Here is a 22,500-nt window from a genome sequence, read left to right on the forward strand (position 1 = left end):
CCTATACTCGCCGGTCAGTCAAGTACGATTCCTTTTTAATCTTTCTATTTTTTTCCGCCTAACTTGTATGGTTCTCGCGTCACAATGATGATGAGCAATAGAGAAAGTGATGAAGAAGCAGGATATCTTGATTTTCCGCCATGAATAACAATGTAAAATTTAAATTTTTTTAAACATCCCAAACTAGTTTCCCATTCCGGTCTTTTCCATTTTCTTTTCTCGTTTTCCTTTGTGTGGTGCATAGGATGTAATAATAAGGACTAAAGAAACAGAACAGAACAGTCTACCCTAATCCAATGCCAGGAATAGAAGAGTGAAGCGGATAATTTTCATACATTACACCCTAGTTCCCCATTCAAACCTTTTTCTTTCTTCCCCGTTTTCCTTTGTGCTGCAATGATGGCAAGGGCTGAAGTAAGACATAATACAATAGTCTAGCCTTCCTTTCTGCGATTCCCGAGTTGCAATGATGATTAATACTAATAAATAAAATAAAATAAAATAAAACAAAGGATAAAACAGTCTACTGTAATCAAAGAACAAAAATAAAGATGTATAACGGAGAATTTTTATACATTACACACTAGTGTCCCATTCAAATCTTATCCATCTTTCTTGGTTTCCTTTGAGTGAGTCACGGGTTGCAACAGTAAGTAATAAATAAACAAAGAATGCACCAATATACCTGACCTAATATAATCTAAGCTAGCCTAACACCACAAATAAAGAAGAATTCTGAAAACATGGCACGCTAGTTTCCCATTCAAATCAATTCAAATCAATATAAACAAAGAACACAACACTCCATCTAACGTAACGTAGCCTAACCTGACGCCAGAAATAAAGATGCATAGCTAGCAATTCTTATACATCCCCACAGCGCGCGCTCACGGGATCACTTTAAGTTTGGCAGCCAGGCATTGGTTCAATAAGTGACGCCTGCACGGAGCGGCATCTCTTCACTGCGTGTTATCGCTCCCAAACATCCCCCTCAGTTACCACTCCTCCCTGTGCTACTAAAGGAGGTGCTAACATGGCACTAAGTGGATTAAAATCATATTTCTTAATTCTTAGCAGATTAATGGTGTGTGTGTGTGTGTGTGTGTGTGTGTGTGTGTGTGTGTGTGTGTGTGTGTAACGGTGCCGGGCGTATGAGGAAGACATGATCGAAGATTTCTGCCAGTGTGGAACGTGAGAAGGTTCTGAGTCTTCGTGTTCGTTGGTGTTGGGAAGTGGTGATGAGGTGTTATGAAGGTGTGTGGTCTTGTGAGAAGGATTACGGTGTCTCATTTTCTTCACAAGGTGTTAGATACGCTCTAAAGGGTGCCTGGTACTCTTTAAGGTGACCGGTAATATTTATATGGTGTTGGTTTACCTTTATATGTTGTCTGATACTCCACATGGTGTTCAGTACTGTTTATATGACGTTTACTTCTCGAATATGGTGTCTCATACTCTACAAGGTGTTCAATGCTGTTTATATGGTGTTTGCTGCTCTATACGCTTTCTATTATTGTTTTTTATTTATTCCATGTGACCCTTATGGCAATTGTTTGGAAATCAGAGGCATATTACTCGAACTATGACAAAAGAGGATAGATAATAAGTGATCCAATGCGTTGAAAGTACGACGACATGATGTTTCTATTCACGCCTTGCGACCTATGTGAAAAATTATAACTACAGAGAAAATGGAAACCAGAGAAAAGTTGTCAGAAAAGCTAAAGAAAACGAGGGAAGATAAACATTATAACCGTACGATGAATTAAGTGAATGATGAAAGGACAGGAGAGGAGCAAGAGTGGGAAGACAGGAAATGACGGATGATAAAAAGAAAAAAAAAGTAGGAAAGAAGATAAAAAAAAAAAAATTACTGTGATTAAAAAAAAAAATACAATGACAACCATGTAGAATACGAACAGGAAGGCGTTACATTTATAACACCAATAATACATATACAGACACACGCACGTACAATCCACAACTCAAAACAGACAAAAAAAATGCAAATAAAACAGAATTCTTGAGTGTTCCCTCAGAAACCAACTGGAAAACCAGGAAATATGAAGCAGGGGAGAGAAACAGCGCAGATAAACTTCGTTATCACTATTTGTACCCGGTAGTGAGGCGGAGCAGTGGGGAGAACAATAACGTGGTGCATTATCGCGTTCGCCTCAGTGCTGTTCGAGCCGGAGGAAACACGTTACTGTGGGATTGCCGCCTCTCCACATCCCTTCAGAGTGAGTAAATGTTAGTCGTAGTTAGTTGAAGGTAATTGTCTTCTCATTTTTATGGGTCAATGAAATTCCCAACAGCGTAAGTAAATGTAGTTAGTTGTTGGTAGAAGGTAATGCTTTCTTATCTCTACGTGTCGATGAAATTCTTACATACTCTATACATCCATGTAGCATCAGTAAATTAGCTGGTGGTTGGTAGAAAAAGATATTCATTTTTCTTTTCCTACGTGTCAATCAAGCAAGTCACGCGCATTGATAGAAGAGAACAAAGGCCGTTCACTCTATCACTCCCAGTACGTTCAAATTACAAAAAGTTAGACTGGTGAATTCTTGATGTCTTGGTGTTCCTCTAGGCAGAGCTTACCCTTGGTACTGGTGGTTAGTACATGGAAGGCTCACTGCAGGACGGTAGGAAAGCCATGGGCGTGTAAATATTTACGTTAAATGTGGTAAACTTGTACGTAGGAAATGCTTTGGCAATCGAGACTCCCCGTGGCAGAGGTGGTGTGATACAGTTAGCGATGCACACGTGGCAGAGATGATGGGAACATGCTACGGTTTTTTCAGGTGTTGAGAAGTGAAAATAATACAAGATTATGATGATGAAACTATACACTAGTGACAGACGAAAAATAGGAAGAGAACTTGCTAAGGTTTTGTCAGGTGATGAAAAGTAAAACATGTTGCAAGGTAATGCCAGATGATAACGGAGAGAACAATGGAAGATACCGAAAGTGTTGCTAAGTGTTGCAAGTAGTATAATATGTTGGATACTATGACTGATAACGGAACAGACAAGTAGAAGAGGTGCTGGTAGTGGTGAGGAGTGGAGAAATTACTGTTATGGAGTGAGAAATTATTGGCAAGTGTTGTGGACTGGAGAAATTATTGGCAAGTGTTGTGGACTGGAGAAATTATTGGCAAGTGTTGTGGACTGGAGAAATTATTGGCAAGTGTTAAGAAGTAAGATGTTGGAAATATAGTAAGGTATCTTCAGAAAATTAAGGGAAAACGTCAATCTTGAATCAGCTGATGAGGAATTTTCCCGCTATGAAAAAGCAACACCTGCACTTCTCCTTATCAAATCGACACGTTGAGTTCAATAACGCAAACTTCTTCACCAACTAGTTTTACATCACACAATGAAAAGGAGACCGAACAAGGTCAATTTAACAAAGATTCGTACTGTCTAGAGGAGAAGAAAGCTGATAATTTACTTTCTTAAATCACTATAATACAGAATCAAGAATACCCATTTATTGATATTCCTTAGATACTGGGTTGTCTAGAAATAAGACACAAAGGTTTTTCAAGAGGCACAGGAGCATACGACCGCTAAGACACAAGGCAAGCTGCAGGAAACACACTGACCTACACGCGGACCCTGCAGATTAGTGTGCCTGGTGAGGTAAAGGGGAGGTAGGGTTGGCATCACCTGTTGCCTCGAGTTTGTCCAAGTGGCCTGTGTTATCAGATGTGATGCACCTATAAATATAGTAAACAGGAGAGTGCGAGATCACACAAAGGGGGCAGTAGCATGATGACAATAATAAAACTTCAAGGTCTTTCAATGGTATGGGAAATATAACAAGAGTGACAAATTTTCCAAGGGCCAGTAATCAGGGTAAGACAAGAAATAATGTGTTCAAGCTTGACAGAGTAAGATTTAAAAAGAGATAGGAAGGATTTGGTTCTCAGGGTGGTAGATGAAGGGAATAGACTCAGTAATGAGGTTGTTAGTGCCGAGTCAATAGGGAGCTTAGGTATGTTTATGGACAGGGATGACAGGAGAATACTTGTATAGGCAGGTATGGTAGTCGTATAGACGGGGAGTGCCGCGTGTAGGCCCGGTGGCTTGTTACAGCTTATTTTCTTATGTCCTTATTACCTCATTCCCACAAACTTGTCCTTTTCAGATTAAAGCTGAGAAGGAGAGGAGAAAGAGGAAGAGGTTGAAGAAGCGAGGCAGATGACTGGTGTTCTCTTACTCTTCCCCTCTTACCGACACTTCTCCCTTTGTTAAAACATTACACCCTCTCTTCCTTTCTCTTTCACTCTCTCTTTCCAGCGCCTCTTTCAGTTGTCGTCATGAAGAAAATGGGAAGCCTCTCCAAGTTAACGGTAAGCTCATCTGTGATACATAATGACATTAGATGGAAAGGGGAGTTGTTGGAGAAGAAAGGGAAATTTAGAGGGAAGTAAAAAAGAGAAAGAGGGAAGAGAAGGAATGTAGAATAAATAGAAGAAATGCAAGAGAGAGAGAGAGAGAGAGAGAGAGAGAGAGAGAGAGAGAGAAAGAGTCATACCTAACAGTAAGCTTAAATACTCGTAGATCAAACAAGCAAATTACTACCAAAACCAATTAAACTTTTGTAAACTATCAACGAAAAGTGAGGAATTAAAACACAAAACTTTATACTTCCTTCAGTGTTCTACTCTTATTTCCACTTATTAATGTTGAAGATGGCCTGAAGACTACCTTAACTAATATACAGGTGCTTTACTATTACCTCATCTACACCTGTTTCCATTAATTAGCACCTCGTTAATACAGGTTAGTTATCTTCTGCAAGTGTCTATATCGTTCTTACGGATAATTAATCTCTTCTACAGGTGTCTATATCATTTCAACAAGTAATGCATTAAGATCTACAGTTGTCCATAATTGTATGGTTCCTACAGGTAATCTATCTTTGCCTCCTGGTCTTTGCTGTTGTCCTGTTCGTGTATGAAGGTCGTTATGAGTACTTCATGGGATGGAGGAACCCCATCAGGAGGGCCTTTACGTGAGTATTGTAGGAGGAGGAGGAGGAGGAGGAAGAGGAGGAAAGTACGAGTATAAGTGTCCGTAAGTCAAATCTAATTTTTTGTTCGTGAAGGAAAAGTTTTCAAGAATGTTTTCATGATTGTAAGAATGTTTTCAAGAGTGTTTTCATGATTGAAAAGTGAATTATTAAGAGTTTAGGAGTGTTTTCATAAGTATAAAGTAAGTTACGGTGATTTTCAAGGATGTTTTTATGATTGTACAGTGCGTGACTGACAGTTTTGAGTGTTTTCATAACAGTGGAGATGCGCAATTACTTTAAAGATAAAAAAAAAAAAAAAAAAATGAGAACCTGACAAGCCGTCCCGGTGCCTTTTGAAAACGATGTTGATGAGCGAACAGTGCTTCAGAGTGCGGCCATTAAGCCTCGTGTGTTCCTTCGTCAGTCATAGAGGCGGTGACTGGTGAATACGTGACTGGCACATAAATAACACAAACACAGAAAACGAGAGGAAGAAAACGCAAACCTAACCACTCATGTAGAGAAAACTAGTAATAATTCACGAGCGGGTTTCGAAACTTCATGACCACGTTTCGTTTTCTGCCACAACTCGTCACATTGTAAACAGAAAAGTCTATACGAACATAAGAATGTAAGACAAGGGAGGCTGCAAGAAGCCAACAGGTCTCCACGTGGCACTCCCTGTATAAAGCACATTTACCTATTTTCATTTATCACTCCTATAAAAGTGATCTGATCTTCTAATTCTAAAAGTCCTTAATGCCTTAACTAACAACCTGGCTACTGAACAAAAACCATCTGAACTACACGTGACACCCTCTGTATAAAGCAAATCTACCTATTTCCACATCATTTTCGTCTATAAACTATTATTTTAAGACTCCCTAATGACCCCGGCACTAACAACCTGATTACTGAGTCTATTCCACTCACAACCCACTCTGTTCCATTTGTTACAGCTCCGTGTATCCGTTGCACAGGTTGCTCAAGATGCAGGGAGTGGCGAGTAATGAAACGGAGAGAGGCGAGAGGCGGGACAGCACGGCGGCGGTGCGGAGTCAGGGGCGAGAGGAGGCGGAAGACGGACAGCTCTCACTAAACAAGACGCAACGCCCTCTCAAGTACATCCTGGTGTGGACTTACGTGAGTGACAAATAATGCAAGCTATCTAGTATCTTCACTTTCTCATCCCCTTCACTGGTAAACCTTGGAACTCTCTGGCTGTACTTCTGTTCCTCCTTCCTATGACTTGATCTTAACCGTGTCAAGGCGCCACCAAAGCTGAATGTGTGCTGTATAATGCAAGAGTAGACTTTAATCTGACTCCTTCATCCCCTTCACTGTTAAACGCTTGAACACGTTGCCTGTATTTTTATCCTTCCTTCCTGTGACTTGATCTTGTTTAGGAGTGTCAAGGCGCCTCCAAACCTGAGTGTGTAATGCAAGAGTTAACCAGTACCTTCTCTCCTCCCTCATTTACAGACGCTTGAACTCTCTGCCTGTATCTGTGTTCTCTTCCTGTGACGATATTTCTTTCAAGGCGTCTCCAGATTTGAGTGTGTGAGATGTGCAATGCAAGAGTTAACCAGCTTCCTCATATTCATTTCACTTATAGACACTTGAATTCTCTGCCTGTTATGTGTTTCTCTCTTCCTATGATTTGTTTAGGAGTTTCAAGCCATCTCCAAACCTCTATTTCTTTTTTTTTTTTTTTTTATGGGAGAGATAATAAGCAGGTCTTCTTTTTAACGTTACGTATTAAGGGAAGTTCCAAGTAGCCGTCAGGCCTACACGTGGCAGTCCATGTATAAATTTAGCTTTTCCTGATTTTTTTTTTTTTTTTTTTCCACCGAGTCTTCCTCTCTTGGGCATAGAATTAATTAATAAAATAGATGAAGTTCTCCTCGTCCCTTAACCATAAGATGAATAAACAAGTAAGTGAATAAAGGAAGCAAGAAGGGAGGAAGAGAAGAAAGGAAAGACAGGGAGACAGAAATAAGAAAACTAGGAAAGAAAGAAAAGACAAAGAAATAACCACACTTTTCAATATTTTAATTACTCTTTTAATATAACCTTTACCTTCCGCATCATTGCTTCATTTTAACTAAGAGAGACAAAGGCGAGGACCACAGGCATACAGTTACGAACACCACCCCTTTCTGCCCCTCCTGCAGGACTACGGGGACAAGACGAGGGGGCACGGGGAGGGCCACGGCGCCTTCAGGGATCAGCAGTGCGAGGTGGACGCCTGCTACCTCACCGGGAATCGAACCTTGCTGCCACTTGCTGAGTTCGATGCCATCACTTTCCACCTCCGCTCCATGACCCCCACCGATCTCCCCGCCGTCAGGTGAGTCTCGGGTCCACCTGCCTACCTGTCTGTGGCTACGTCTGTCTTTGAGTTTACCTGTGTTGACCTGTTTTGATGTTCACCTGCCTCTTATTTTTCTCTACTAGTCTTTAAGTTCACGTGTCTAATTTTCATCCACCTGTCTCTAAGTTCACCCGTCTTAAGTGCACTTGTCTGTGAATCCACCTGTCTGTGAGTCCATCTGTCAGAGTCTACCTGTCTAAGCTCACCTGTCTGATGCCACCTGTTTAAGACCCACCTGTGCTTGAGTCCATCCTTTCATGGCTCAGTACGTTTATTAAGCTTGTCTGTCTACTCGATTCATCTTCCATCCCTATTCCACTTAAGGTGCGTCCCTGCCTGCAACCCCACCCTCAGAAACATAACATGAAGGGAGGAAGCCAGCAAGCATACCCTGCATTACTATCATCCCTATCACTAAACTTCTAAAACTTCAGTGATTCAACAACAGCAATAATTCATTTTTCCTGCTATCCCATCCACTTTAACTCCCTCCCTTCCCTTCCACACTGAGTCTCCACCTGCACCGTGCACACTATTAGAAAGAAACAAGTTTTCAAGTGGAGTGGTGGATGAATGGAAGAGTCGAGTCAGGGTGTTAGTGCCGAGTCAATACGGAGCTTTGAAATATCAGACAGATTCATGGATGAGGGTGGTAGGTGGAAATACGTTGGCATGTTTCACACAGAAACTGCCACGTGTAGGAACCTCCTGCTGGGCTCTACAGTCCCTTGTAGTTATACAGAGCAATGGAATCAGCCTAGGAATGACCTGATGCTGCCGTCATGTGTAATCCTTTGGTATTCCTTGCAGTGCTTCAGGTGTTCCCCAATTCCCTCCGGCAGGTCCCCGCATCAGCGGTGGGTGTTCTGGGAGGTGGAGTCCGCTTCCTACGTGCTCCAGGACTTAAGAGTCTACCGCGGACTGTTCAACTGGACCATGACCTACAGGCTGGACTCCGACATCCAGGAGAGGTGCCGCGCTCATATACAATCTTACTAACCCTACCTGACCTGCAATGACCTAACCTAACGTTGCCTCATCACCCCTAACTTAACCTAAACCCATCTGACCTAACTTAACAACCTCACCTGGCCTAACCTATCCTAACCTTACCCGACCTTCCCTTACATGATCTGCACTCACCTGATCTAATCTTATATGACCTAACCTTGCCTAACCAATCTTTATCTGACCTAACCTCATGTTACCTAATCTAACCTAACCTAACTTTACCTGGCATAACCTAACCTAACCAAATCAATGTTTCCTTGTATAATCTAACATAACTTGACCTAACCTGAGCTTCCTACATGATTACATACATATTACACCTAACCTGATCTATCTACATGATTACGTATATATTAAAAAGTTCCCCCCCCAATTTTTTTTTTCATGTAGGAGGGACACTGGCCAAGGACAACAAAAATCCAATAAGAAAAAAAAAAAAAGCCCCACTGAGATGCCGGTTCCAGAAAAGGGTCCAAAGCAGTAGTCGAAAATTGAAGGATAAGTGTCTTGAAACCTCCCTCTTGAAGGAATTCAAGTCATAGGAAGGTGGAAATACAGAAGGGAGTTCCAGAGTTTACCAGAGAAAGGGGTGAATGATTGAGAATATTGGTTAACTCTTGCATTACGGAAGTGGACAGAACAGGGGTGAGAGGAAGAAGAAAGTATTGTGCAGCGATGCAGCGGGAGGAGGGGAAACATGCAATTAGCAAGATCAGAAGAGCAGTTAGCATGAAAATAGCGGTAGGAGATAGCAAGAGACACAACATTGCGGCGATGAGAAAGAAGCTGAAGACAGTCAGTTAGAGGAGAGAAGTTAATGTGACGAAAAGCTTTTGATTCCACCATGTCTAGAAGAGCGTTATGAGTGGAACCCGCCCTCCCCCCTAGACATGTGAAGCATGCTCCATACATGGATGGATAAGACCCCTGTACAGAGTTAGCAGCTGGAAGGATGAAAAAATTGCCGGAGACGTCTCAGAATACCTAACTTCATAGAAGCCGTTTTAGCTAGAGATGAGACGTGGAGTTTCCAGTTTAGATTACATGTAAAGGACAGACCGAGGATGTTCAGTGTAGAAGAGGGGGACAGTTGAGTGTCACTGAAGAAGAGAGGATAGTTGTCTGGAAGATTATGTCGAGTTGAAAGATGGAGGAATTAGGTTTTTGAGGCAATGAACAATACTAAGTTTGCTCTGCCCCAATCAGAAATTTTAGAGAGATCAGAAGTCAGGCGTTCTGTGGCTTCCCTGCATGAACTGTTTACTTCCTGAAGTGCTGGACGTCTACGAAAAGACGTGGAAAAGTGCAGGGTGGTATCATCAGCGTAAGAGTGGATAGGACAAGAAGTTTAGTTTAGAAGATCATTGATGAGTGATAGGAAGAGAGTTGGTGACAGGACAGAACCCTGAGGAACACCACTGTTAATAGATTTAGGAGAAGAACAGTGACCGTCTACCACAGCAGCAATAGAATGGTCAGAAAGGAAACGTAAGTTACAGAGAGTTGAAGTTACAGAGAGAAGGATAGAAGCCGAAGGAAGGTAGTTTGGAAATCAAAACTTTGTGCCAGACCCTATCAAAAACTACCTATGAAACTTCAAAAATCAAATCATAAAAAAATAAATAGAAATAGTAAATAAAAAAAAATAGAAACGGGACAACTAATAATAACGTAAAAAATCTGGTTCGTCAATTATTTTCGTGTTTTTATTAGATACGGTGGAGTGTTCCCGGGCCTCTCCCCCTCCCCGCCCTCCTCCTCCTCCCCATACACGCCGGAGAGGAACTACGCCAAAGGGAAGACCAAGATGGCGGCGTGGTTCGTCTCAAACTGCGCCGCCAAGTCCGGCAGAGGGAATGTGGTGAAGAACATGAAGAAACTTATGAAGGTACGAGAGAGAGAGAGAGAGAGAGAGAGAGAGAGAGAGAGAGAGAGAGAGAGAGAGAGAGAGAGAGAGATTCCCTTAGTCACTGGTCACAACATTTTCGGTTTACTTATTTATTCTCTTTTATTTTATCGTTAGTAGAAGAGACATTTCCTAAACTTTTTTTTCCTGACTATTTTTTTCACCCTCGCTCTGCCTCCCATATGCACTAAAATATAATAAATAAATAAATAAACAAGTAAATAAAGCTACACATGCCAGAAAAGACAAACTCACCGCTTGATAATTAAATAAAATAAAATAAAAAGAATAGATAAATAAACTTCACATGCAAGAATGGACCGGGTCACCCCTTAACACCACTCCCCCATCTCCTTAATGACACCCTACGGCTTCTATCCTCCTTGTCTCACTCGCAGTTAGAACACTGAAATCACTGCTCGCCTAATTTGTAGCCTCTAGTTTTTCGTTTACTCTTTAAAATTTGAGCTGTATCTTATTTTTCTTAGTTTCACCTTTTATTTCAACATAACTGATAATATTTTCAAACATTTACATAATCCGGCGCCATGTGACTTTAGTTGCTGAGGTACATTTAAGAATTTTTTTTAATCTCTTCACTTCACTACAATGACCCCCACGCAACTGTCCACCTCTCTGATGCAAGAGTTAACCAGTATTCTCAGTCATTCACCCCTTTTTCTGGTAAAGTCTGGAACTCCTTGCCTGCTTCTGTATTTCCCCATTCTTGTGATTTGAACTCTTTCACGACGGAGATTTCAAGGTACTTATTCCACAATTTCGGATGATCATTTTTTACATTTCTTTTGTGGCTGGCACTTCAATGGGACCTTTTTTTTTTTTTCTGTTTTTGTTGCCCTTGGCCTGTGCCCTTCCTGCATCAATAAATAAACGAACTTATCCTTCAAATATGAATGATCCTTTTAACCTCTCTTTTAGGACTGGCACCTCAGTGGGGCTTCTCTCTCTCTCTCTCTCTCTCTCTCTCTCTCTCTCTCTCTCTCTCTCTCTCTCTCTCTCTCTCTCTCTTGCCTAGTGCTCTTCTTAAATAAATTGCCCTTGTTTAGTGCTCTTCTTAAATAAATGAATAAATAAAACTGGCCCTTCTTATATGAATAGATAAATAAAACTGGCCCTTCTTACATAAAAAGATAAATAAAACTAGCCTTTCTTACATAAATCAATAAATAAATAATAAAACTGGTTCTTCTTACATAAATCAATAAATAGATAATAAAACTGGTTCTTACATAAATCAATAAATAAACAAATAAGACTGTTCTTCTCCAGGTAGACGTGTACGGGCATTGTGGGAAGCTGAAGTGCAAGAAGTGGGCGGCGGAGTGTTACGCCCTGCTGGACAAAGACTACAAGTTCTACCTCTCCTTCGAGAACTCCCTCTGTACTGACTACGTGACGGAGAAGCTCTTCGAGATCCTCAGGTGTGTGTGTAGGAGGGAGAGGGAAGGATGGTGGGGAGTGTGTGTGTGTGTGTGTGTGTGTGTGTGTGTGTGTGTGTGTGTGTGTGTGTGTGTGTGTGTGTGTGTGTGATGGTAGCTAATGTTTGTAGTAGTAGTAGTAGTAGTAGTAGTAGTAGTAGTAATACTGGTGGTGGTGGTGATGGTGGTGGTGGTGATGGCGTTGGCGGTGGTTGTTGTTGCTGTTGTTGTAGTAAGAGGAGAATGAACAACAACAACAACAACAACAACAAGATAGTGAAGCGAGAACAAACTCCACTTAATGTCCTTCACGTCTTGTGTTGCCCTTCTGATAATCTATACTATCTTGCTATTAATGTGGAGTGACGGACAGAGGAGGAGAAAGAGGAGGAGGAATGCAATAACAACAACAGACCTTTACTGTAACTGTGAGGTGTAGTGTAGTTAGACCAGACACCTTAGTTAGGGGCTGAAGGTATGTTGCTGCTTGTTATTCATTTATATTCAACAGTAAATACCGTTTGTTATATCTAGAAAAATATAAATAAATAGATAAATAAAGTCACTATCTAATCTGAAATGAACCACAAGAAGAAGAAGAAGAAGAAGAAGAATTCCTTTCACCTCAAGTGCAAACACCGATTAATAATGATATAAACCTTAACATGAATTTTTTTTCACGTCTTTATCGGCTTAATATTGATTTCTTTTTTTCCATATTTTTTTTTTTTCTCAGTTTAAAATGAATTTTCACGTCTTTCTTAACTTGAACATTTTAATTAACATTACTTTTTCCACGTCTATCTCCACGTCTATCTCAGTTTAAGCATCAATCTACCACGTTTTTTAACGGTATTTTATCAACTTAACATCAGTTTTTCACGTTTTTGTCAGCTTGACATCTATTCATGACGTTTTCTCCCTTTTCATCAAAAGCAGACATGACGTGGTGCCTGTGGTGTTCGGGCTCGCTAACTACTCCGCCATCGCTCCCCCGCACTCCGTCATCAACGTCCTGGACTTCCCCAACGTCAAGGCTCTCGTAGAATATCTCAATTATCTCGACCACAACGACACCGCCTACAACGAGTATTTTAAGTAAGTTGCCCCTCAAATGCAGTTTTTCTATAGTTATTCATACCCATGTTTTAAGGGTCACTCAAGTATTCCTATTTTCTCTCGTTCTTTACTATGATTCGCAAGCGTTCTCTTTATAAGGCCTATTTTCAAAACACTTACAGGGTCAAGTGTTAATGGGTGCTTTCTCATCAGTAATACACAATAGTAATGAAAGCCCTCCTAAATCTTACCTGTTAAAAATAAGATAATGACGTGTGAGACTGCATTCATTTTCTACATCCTTGCAATGACGTTTGAAGGGCAACTAAAGTAGAAGAGCGAGTTCTTTACCATTAGATATCTCAAGCTCACCTCTGTTTATTCGCTCTAGATACTATAAGAGATGTTTATAAATCAATATCCTAAGTCCCTTTTTCTACTCTTAAGTCTTTTTCTCCTCTTGTCGCAGATGGAAGGCGCAATACCACTCCAGCAACACCTGGCCGAGCTACTGTGAGCTGTGCACGAAGCTTCACGAGGACCACACGCCCAAGGTCTATTGGGACATGAAGGACTGGTTTATGGGGCAGGGCGGCTGTCGGAAGATTAACATACCACTCATGTGATCTTTGCCCTCAACCCTCACACTGCGATATGCAACAATATAATGCACTAAAAATTTGTGACGTCTTTAGAAGCATCGACAAGAAAGAAAGAAAGAAAGGGAAGTAAAAAAATATTCAAATACTGTCCCGCTGACCTTCGACCTTTGTCCTTTACATTGCTATATGCGACAATGTAAAGCACTAAAGGGCTGTGAAATATTTAGAAGCATCGACGGGGAAAATGTAAGAAAGAAAAAGTGAATTAAAAGAAAATTGACATACACATTTCTGACCTTCGCCCTTTTCCCTTTCACTCTGATATGCAACAAAGTAAACCACTAAAAAAGCAGTGAAAACTTTACAAGCATCGACAGGAAAGAGAAAAAAGGAATTAAAAGAACAGACTTGGCAATTTCTATTCAGTACAGTGTTTGTGAGTGGCTGCGCAGCAAGGGAAGATGTCTCAGAGTGGCGAGTCATAAGGGGAAGAACACGCCACGCAGCAGAGGAAGTGTTGAACCATAAGAAGCGGTGAACGAATGGGAGACTCGCGTGTTTTGTTTCGTCCTCTCATCTTCTCTTTCCTCTCAGATGTGCTTATTTACAATCTCGCTTTATAACTTAAGCGTTTGTAAGCTCAAGGACTCGCGTTAGTTAAGGGCAAATGATGTTATGATAATAAAGATGTCCAATACCTATCAGATAAACAGTTTCGTTCGTAGACAAAAGTTCGTATTGGTTTCAAAAAGTAAATTATTCAAGGTTTCAAAAGGTTAAATCATTCAAAAACTAAATAATCCATCAGAAATACATAGTTTCGTCCAAAAATAGGTGGTAATAACAGCAGTAATAATAGCTACTGGTGGGAAAATTTTATGTAATCCTACTTGTCCGTCTTTATAATTTAATAGTGCATTATTAAGAACCTATTCGTGCAATGTACAAGAATAACCAGACGCGTACGACGGTTTAAGTACGCTATGACTTCAAAATCACGCCCTCCTGTATGTGATAATATTAACAGCTGCCTTTTGTAAATGTAAGAGGCATTTGTTGTATCAAGCACTTCTTTCCGTGTCACTAAATATCTCGTTTCTGGAAGGATGATTTTCTTTATATATTCAATTTCCGTGCCAGCCAAGATACCCAGTTGTATTCCTAACCTACTGCATTCTGAAACACTTCTGTCTGCACCTCCACTACTTTCAGGAGGCTTTAGTTGCAGTGATACGTGTTCCAAGGGTGTTTTTACGGTTCTAATGACAGGGTAAGAAGATTTTTTTATGTCATTAATAGGAAAAACACTCTTGAGAATCCGGTTTATCATCTCTGCGACGTTGGGAAATAGTCAAAGTGGGAGAGCAAGGTGTTTTTGAATACAGATGTAGTTATCCGTACCCCTCTTCCAAATCTCGTCTCTCTCTCGCTTCATTCTTTTCCCTGTTACTTCACGAGGTGTCAAAGTTAAGTGTTAGGATATTAGGTTAGGTTACGATAGGTTGTCAGGTCAGGTTAGGTTAGATGAGGATGTCAATGTCACGTTAGGCTGTCACGTTAGGTTAGGTTTTGATCAGGCTGTTAGGTTAGGTTAGGTTATGTCAGGTTAGATTGGGCCATCAGGTTAGACCTTGATAGAAATACATTACAAAGACTATTTTTTACTTGTGCTGTAACTTTCTACCAAGTCACAATATACGATGAATAAATTATTCGATATATCTTTACTTTCACTTGTTTCCAATCTAGTAATAGTTAATAAGCCAGTGTTGTTATCCTTTATTTCTCCACTGTCTTTTTTTTTCTCCATTAGACATTTTTTCATAATCAGCTACAAGTTGTTAGACATTTACATAACTCTGGTCACGACAAAATTCATCACCTATTCTTTCTTGTCTTCCCTGCGTCTCCATGCAAATATATATATATATATATTTTTTTTTTTTTTCACAATACCTTGAATGTTAACTAATTCTTTATCCCCACTGGTTTTTGTCAAGAGAAGCGACGGGGAATGCGTGGGGAGGAAGATGCTGGAGGAGGATATACGCAGCAGGAGAGAGAGAGAGAGAGAGAGAGAGAGAGAGAGAGAGAGAGAGAGATAAATTATGGATGCTGTGAAAGAATGCTTGTAAACATGACTAAGGTAGTTTTGTTTGGGCGTGTCAGAAGGAGAGACGAGGAGCACACGTGGAGGAGGATGCTGGGAATGGATCTACCCGGCAGGAGAAAGAGAGGAATACCCGAGGGAAGGTTTAACGATGCAGTGAAGAAAGACATGCTTGTATTGGATAAGACTGAAGAAGGCGAAGAAGGCGGAGTGCACTGGAGAGGGCTGACAAGAGCAATGACCCGCAACGACACGACGAGGGCAAGCCACAGACGCTCGGAATGCTAACGAGGGGTGACTACAACAATGAAAGGGCAGTGTCAGCTTACCTGTTAACACCTACACTGGACGGGCTGACGGTGACGAAGGAGTAGGATTTCGGGTTTCCTGGAGAGAATGGATGACTTGTGGATTAAGACTCATTTTCTGAAACATTTATGCGCCGCACCTCCTCTACTAATTCAAGTTACACGTTTTTTTTTTTTTTTTTTTTTCCATTTTCTGTGGTTCTAGCGGCAGACTAATAAGATTTCTACATTATTAACAGGAGGAACACTCGAGAGAAACCGACTAATCATCTCTGTGGCCTTTGAAAATAGTGATGGTGAGAAAGCAAAGCGTTTCAGAATAGCTAAAATCTCACGAAGCATTGGGATGTGTGTGCTGCAATACTTCCCCGCCCACTACAAACCTCCAGAAAACCATCAGTAACACCACACACACTCTTCCCATTTTCTGTCGAGGATCATATTCTGATATACCTCCACTGATATACCTCCACTGCTTTTAAAAGGTTCTAGTTGACATTGCACGGTTTTGCTGATTTTTTTTTTTTTATGATTCTGAGGGCAGATTAACGCGATTTCTACACTACTAACAGGAGAAACACTCTGGACTTTGTGGCTTTTGAAAATCGTCGTGGCGAGAGAGCGAAGGATTTCAAAACACGGACCTTGCATTACAACGACCACACCACCAGCTCATTTTCTCTTGCTTCCTCTTCACTCACCAAGATTACAACACACACACACACACAAACACAAACACACACTTTACTCTAACAACTCATTACAAGCAGGTTATTTATTTCAACACTTTACTGCCCATTTAATGACGCAAGAATCTCATGACGCCACACATGCCTGGCATAGTAACACAGAAGAGCGTTGTCATGCTACCGTTTCGCTTCACAACACCACCTTTACACGGCATAGTTTTACCATTAGTGGTGTTACTGGATACAATGCTACGGTAACATTTGTTTTTGGTAATAGATTGTCACTTGTTACTCTTCCACTCTTCCTGTTTATCATTCTCCTTATCCCCTACCTCCCTTCCCTCCCCTGTCCTTTCCCTGCTCCCTCTTTTCCGTCTACTGCGCATTATTCCAGTCTAGCTCACATCACAATACGAAAACTGTTATATGTGATTAGGCTTTTCTACCCATAATAAATAGCCTTTTCATGTTTAAATACTCTTATATCACTTCTTTTCATCTCTTCTTTCTCTCTCGCCCCCATCCTTCCCTTCCCTTCTCTCCTTCCTTCCTTCCTTCCTACCTACCGCTACGTGTTCGTTTCACTTTCACGTCGGCTTGTCATAAGGCAAGAAAACAAGATACTGAGTCATCCATTCATAGCATCAGAGTGTATAATGCTTGTTTTGGCCCAGACTCTATCGGAACTAATTACTGCATGTCCTTGTGTCACGGTGTATTTGCTAGACTGCGTATGACTACCAGATTGGATGCACACGTAAATAAAACGCCAGTAGACTGCATGATGAGGGACTAGACTGCATGCGTATGTAATGAGTATGTATCTAAATCAACCAATTAATCAATCAATCAGTAACAAACGTACGCTAAGTTTCCATATTTCATATCACTCTCTCTCTCTCTCTCTCTCTCTCTCTCTCTCGTTACCACCTGCCCACCTCATCACAGTGCATACGCAGTACACTTACCTTTAATATATGCGAAAGCGAGAATAGGGCGAAGCAGTTCTTAAGCGTAGGTGTTCATAAGGCTGTGGGCGCAGTACACCAACACATTACTTGTACCTTGCTGCACCGCTCAGGGTTGACTAAAATCAACTTAACCGAGGTCCAAGAATTTACAGGTCGAAGACTCCTGCCTAGCCAGTGTTGCCATCGTCATTGTCTCCTTACTATGCATCATTCTCACTCTCTACTGCAGTTTTCAAAGAGTACAGTGTGTACGTATTTATTATTTTTCTTTTTTTACTCAAGGTGCAGGTAATTTTGTTTATCTATCTCTACATTCATGTAAGTTTTGTTTTGTTTGTTATTCATGAATGAAATCACTACCACATTCTTGAAAACGGTTGCTAGAGCCTTCTATGAACTACTACTGGATGTCCCAACTGGATGCCTCATCGGAGATTTTAAACTGTTTATATTGTCACTGAGAGCATGGAAACATCATTGAAAACTCCGTAATTTCCACTAGAGCCCGGCAGACTTGCAAAAAATTATGAAGATATCCATGGAAATACCGGTATTTTTTTTTTTTTTTTTTATTGCATGTTCTGCGACTGTCTACACCTAAGACCTTCGATGTGCAGGAGACTCTCCCGTTGCTCCCACCAAGGCAAGAGAAGCCAGTGGGCGGATCTTATCGAGTCTGTGGGCGGAGCTTGCGATCAGCAGATGGACTCAAACATTATGATCTCCCGTGTTGAGCTATGGGAATTTACCACTTTCTGCATACTAAACGAAAAATAAGAAAGAATTGATGGTCTGAGTTACGAAAACTACATACATTATAGTTTCCTAAGTATGTTATGTAGACCTATTATATAAATGGTATTTATACCAAATAACCAGAATACTGAAAGAAATACACCAGATGTTTCCAGGGGAAAATAATAGTAAAAAGACTGTTTTCATTGTTTATCGCATAGCAAGATACAAAGAGTAAAACAAAAAATCAATTATTAGATGCCTTTTTAGTGCACAGTGAAATTATATCACACATAATTACAAACAAGTGCTCTTCATCCTAATATCACATGACACACACACACACACACACACACACACACACACACACAGAGAGAGAGAGAGAGAGAGAGAGAGAGAGAGAGAAAATGAAATTTCATATATATGAATAAGCAATACGCAAATATATAATTATTCTATTTGAGAACACCTTTCACCTGATATATATATATATATATATATATATATATATATATATATATATATATATATATATATATATATATATATATATATATATATATATATATATATATATATATATATATATATATATATATATATATATATATATATATATATATATATATATATACACAAGTAAAAAAGTGTAAATTCCATTAGTAATTACAATTTACAGTATATATTATTCATATGAATTACAAATGTATGCATGTACACACTTAAATCATCCAGAGAGAGAGAGAGAGAGAGACAGAGAGTCCTCCTCATCCATCCTTCCTTCCCTCTTCCTGCTCCTTCTCCTCCTCCATTCCTCATTTTCTCCTTCTCCTACTCCTCCTCCCCCCTCCATTCCTCATTTTCTCCTTCTCCTACTCCTCCTCCCCCCTCCATTCCTCATTTCCTCTCCTCTTCCTCCTCTTCCTCCTACTACTACTACAACAACTACTACTACTACTATTATTATTACTACTACTACTGCTACTACTACTATTACTGTTATTACCACCACTCTCCACCCATCCACCTCCTCCATTCCTCCTTCCTCCTCGTTCTCCTCCCCCTCCATTCCTCATGTCTTCCTCCTCCTCCTCCTCCTGCTACTACTACAGCAGTCTACACATCTTATTCTGGAGAGCACCTGGAAATATCTGGAAAACGCTGGAAGTTGAGGGAAATATTGACGAACAGACACGGGCAAGGAGGAAGAAAGGTCTCGGTCTAGGTCCTTAAGTTTTTATGGTGGACGCCCTGAACGGGGCTGCAACGTGCATTTTATTTAAGTCTTATTTGGGTCATTTTGAGGGTTATTTGTCTATTTTCGAGGTCAATTCTGACTTTCCTTCACGTTTGAGTCTGGAAACACATGGAGATTTAACTAGATATTGATGTACAGGCAGAGAGGGAGGCAGGAAAAATGTTCGTCTGGTCCTTTATTTTTACTTGAAGCTCACGAGAAGAAAAACGCCCAGACTGGATTGCACTATGTATTCTGACCTGCCATATACTTCAACTAGCACACTGAACATTGACGGAAAGAGACTGGAATGGAGGGATGTCTCTTGTTTCGGTACCCTGATGACGTCGCTGATGACATCACTCATATACGTACATTAATCCATTTTTAAAATGACCCCTCGAAAAAACGGAACTAGAGTGAAATGCTTTATATATTCTGACTTGCCATATACTTTAATAGATACCTAGAATATAAAAACATTTCCAGCCTGACTAATAATAAAGAAAAATCCAAAACACAATCTGTAATTTTTATGAATGGGGCCACAAAAACCTTACAATATCGAGAAGGAAAACACAGCCAGAATAGATTGTGTTACATATTCTGAATACAAAAAAAAAAAATCTTTACTTTCCAGATAAATAAAGAAAACATAAATTTCTCGTCGTATAAAGAAAATATTTTTTTTCCCAATCTAACAACTGACTTATTTTAAATTTGAAAATACGAGTTGTTACATTATATCAAATTGGATATTAGTACTTGTGATACATTTCTTATATTTTTTAAGTCTTAAAATAAAACACCAAAAAATCCAAAGCGTGCTAATAGGAAAAATGAAAATTTATAAAATGAGGAAAGTGTTGCTTTAACCGAAAAAAAAAAAAAATGTATAAGGCTAGACAGGATTTTATTATGCACCATAACTTGTTATACTTTTCTATTAATAGATTAAACATCAAAACAATGCAATCTACACTAATAAAAAAAAATAATAAAATGATGATATGGAGCAGAAGCATTTTTTATTTTTTTTATATTTTACTTATTTTATTTTATTTTATTTTTTATTTTATTTATTTATTTTTTTTTTTTTTTGCGCCTCTCCTCAATACCTCCTTTTCCTCTCCTCTCCCCTCCATCTCCAACTCCTCTACCTACTCCTACACAGCGAGCCACTAAATCGCATGGAAACACCTGCAAAACACTCCAAATTACGGTAAATATGTGACGGAAAATTGTTCATCATCTATATGTACATATATGTACATGTGGACTTGACCTCGTCCACCCAAATGACCACCCCAAAGACAGCTTCCCACCTCTCACCCAAGTCCACCCAAGTTGAAAAACACTGTATGATCTGATTCGTAAGTATGATTTGCCGTCTAAATCCTGGTGGCAGGACACAGCACCACTATTGCAGTCTTTTGTGGTCACAGGTGTGGTGGGCGGCATGGAAGCAACAACAAAAACCATGAAGTGAAGAGCGGAACACCGGTGTCTCCCTTTACTTTCAATGTTCAGCTGGTAATGTTTTGGGTCTAAGGAGGGTAGGGAAGACAGCGGACCAATAGCGCGTTGGCTTCACATTCGTGACGTCATGCCGACTCCTCCCATTATACATCCATGGTCTGCATCGAGAGAAACTTTTTTTAAAACTGAAAATCTTAATTTCCACGGACAATGATATTAAAGTAATCCAAAAATACACATAAATCCATAAACAAGCATGAAAATAATGTAAGATAGTAAAGCTCCCATAAGAAGCGCAATATCAATATGTAACCTCTGGAAAAACGTACTTCATGTTGTTTGTTGTGGCCCTTGCTCATGTCATGCTTGAAGTGAGACTTGTCTTTGTAACACGTGCAGCCTCAAGCTTTGTTGTGTCCTTAATATTAAAGTTTCTTCAGGAATAAATAAATAAATAAATAAATAAACTGGAAGACACGCTTATATTCTCCATTGGAATACAATTTGGGCAACATATAATTTGTTATAATTTGTTATGTATCTTAAATAATAAAATAGGAGAACGAGAACCGGACATATCATCTGTGGTCTTTGAAAAACAATGAAAGAACACAGAAAACTCAGCCAAGAGTCTTTAGTTGAGTTGGTGCTAAAATTTCACCCATTATAATTCTCCCACTTTCTTGTCTTAGACCAAGATTGTCACATTAAGCTTCTTCTTCTTCTTCTTCTTCTTCTTCTTCTTCTTCTTCTTCTTCTGATTTTTTTTCTCGTGATTAATGTAATAGTTCAGCAAGAATCCTGTGAAATTAATTAACAAAAAAGAAAAAAAATGTTAATTTGAGTAATAATCATTGTGACCTTTTAAAAATAGCCCATATGAGAAACAGAAAACGGAGCCAATCACCTTTAGTTGAGTTGATGTTGAAATTCTACCCATTTTCTCCCAGATATATGTAAACCTCTTTTTTCTTTATGGCATTTTCGTAATTCTAGTAATAATTTAATTTGTATTCTATCATAAATAAAAAGAGAAGTAAAAATCCAACTAATCATATATGTGGCCTTTGTAATATAATCTTCATGAAAAAGTTATATATATGAAAATAAAACGAAGATCTTTAGTTGAGTATCCGCTAACATATTATCCATTTTCTTATTTCTGAGTTTCTCCAATGTATAGGGGTTTGTCTTTTTTTTTTTTTTTTTCCAAGTTCCTAGCAGAAGTACCCCGTAAGCTCGGATGAAATTTGACTCCAATGCACGGTTTATCACCGAAAGCCAGTCGTTTGTTCAGCAAAGCTATTAACCAAATAAAGTTTACTTCACAATGAACCTAAAATATAGGTCCCTTCAATGTTGTAGGTACGTGCACCTCCTCTGTCGGTAGCCATTAACATGGCGCCACCATCAAGAACTGGATTACGGTGACAGATTTGCCTCAATGATCTAACGGTGATGGGTTGGAAGCAGTTAAGACACAGCCTATGTCACTCACCGAACCAAGGGGGACCCTCTACCAAATTTCATCATAATCAATCCTTTTTTTTTTTTTCG

The 22,500-nt window shown here is 39.7% G+C and overlaps 2 protein-coding genes across 7 annotated transcripts in view; one reads left to right on the plus strand and one right to left on the minus strand.

Annotated features, from left to right (window-relative positions):
- LOC135090181 (aminopeptidase N-like) overlaps window positions 1-17,632 on the minus strand; it is a 48,859-nt gene extending 31,227 nt beyond the window's left edge. The window contains exons 1-2 of one of the 2 annotated variants that reach the window (XM_063986615.1): window positions 17,490-17,632; window positions 15,854-15,911 (exon numbers count right to left, since the gene is read on the minus strand). The gene's annotated coding sequence lies outside the window, so the exon portion shown is untranslated. The remainder of the gene's footprint in view (window positions 1-15,853; window positions 15,912-17,489) is intronic. The other variant, XM_063986617.1, reaches the window with a different exon arrangement.
- Window positions 1,187-15,135, plus strand: LOC135090180 (alpha-(1,3)-fucosyltransferase C-like). Of its 5 annotated transcripts, none has more exons than XM_063986609.1 (11): window positions 1,187-1,254; window positions 1,565-2,240; window positions 4,154-4,358; window positions 4,920-5,023; window positions 5,983-6,166; window positions 7,198-7,373; window positions 8,240-8,368; window positions 10,122-10,296; window positions 11,605-11,756; window positions 12,690-12,851; window positions 13,282-15,135. In XM_063986609.1, exons 3-11 carry the CDS (start codon window positions 4,326-4,328, stop codon window positions 13,436-13,438), a joined length of 1,272 nt encoding a protein of 423 aa, XP_063842679.1. In that variant the 5' UTR covers window positions 1,187-1,254; window positions 1,565-2,240; window positions 4,154-4,325; the 3' UTR covers window positions 13,439-15,135. The 5 variants fall into 5 exon arrangements, with proteins under 5 accessions (XP_063842679.1, XP_063842682.1, XP_063842681.1 ...); XM_063986612.1 differs by having other exon boundaries at window positions 1,189-1,254; window positions 6,004-6,166; XM_063986611.1 differs by having other exon boundaries at window positions 1,193-1,254; window positions 12,693-12,851.
- Window positions 17,633-22,500: the final 4,868 nt, after the last annotated feature.

This window comes from Scylla paramamosain, chromosome 34, assembly GCF_035594125.1.
Source record: "Scylla paramamosain isolate STU-SP2022 chromosome 34, ASM3559412v1, whole genome shotgun sequence".
Taxonomy (NCBI): Eukaryota; Metazoa; Arthropoda; class Malacostraca; order Decapoda; family Portunidae; genus Scylla; species Scylla paramamosain.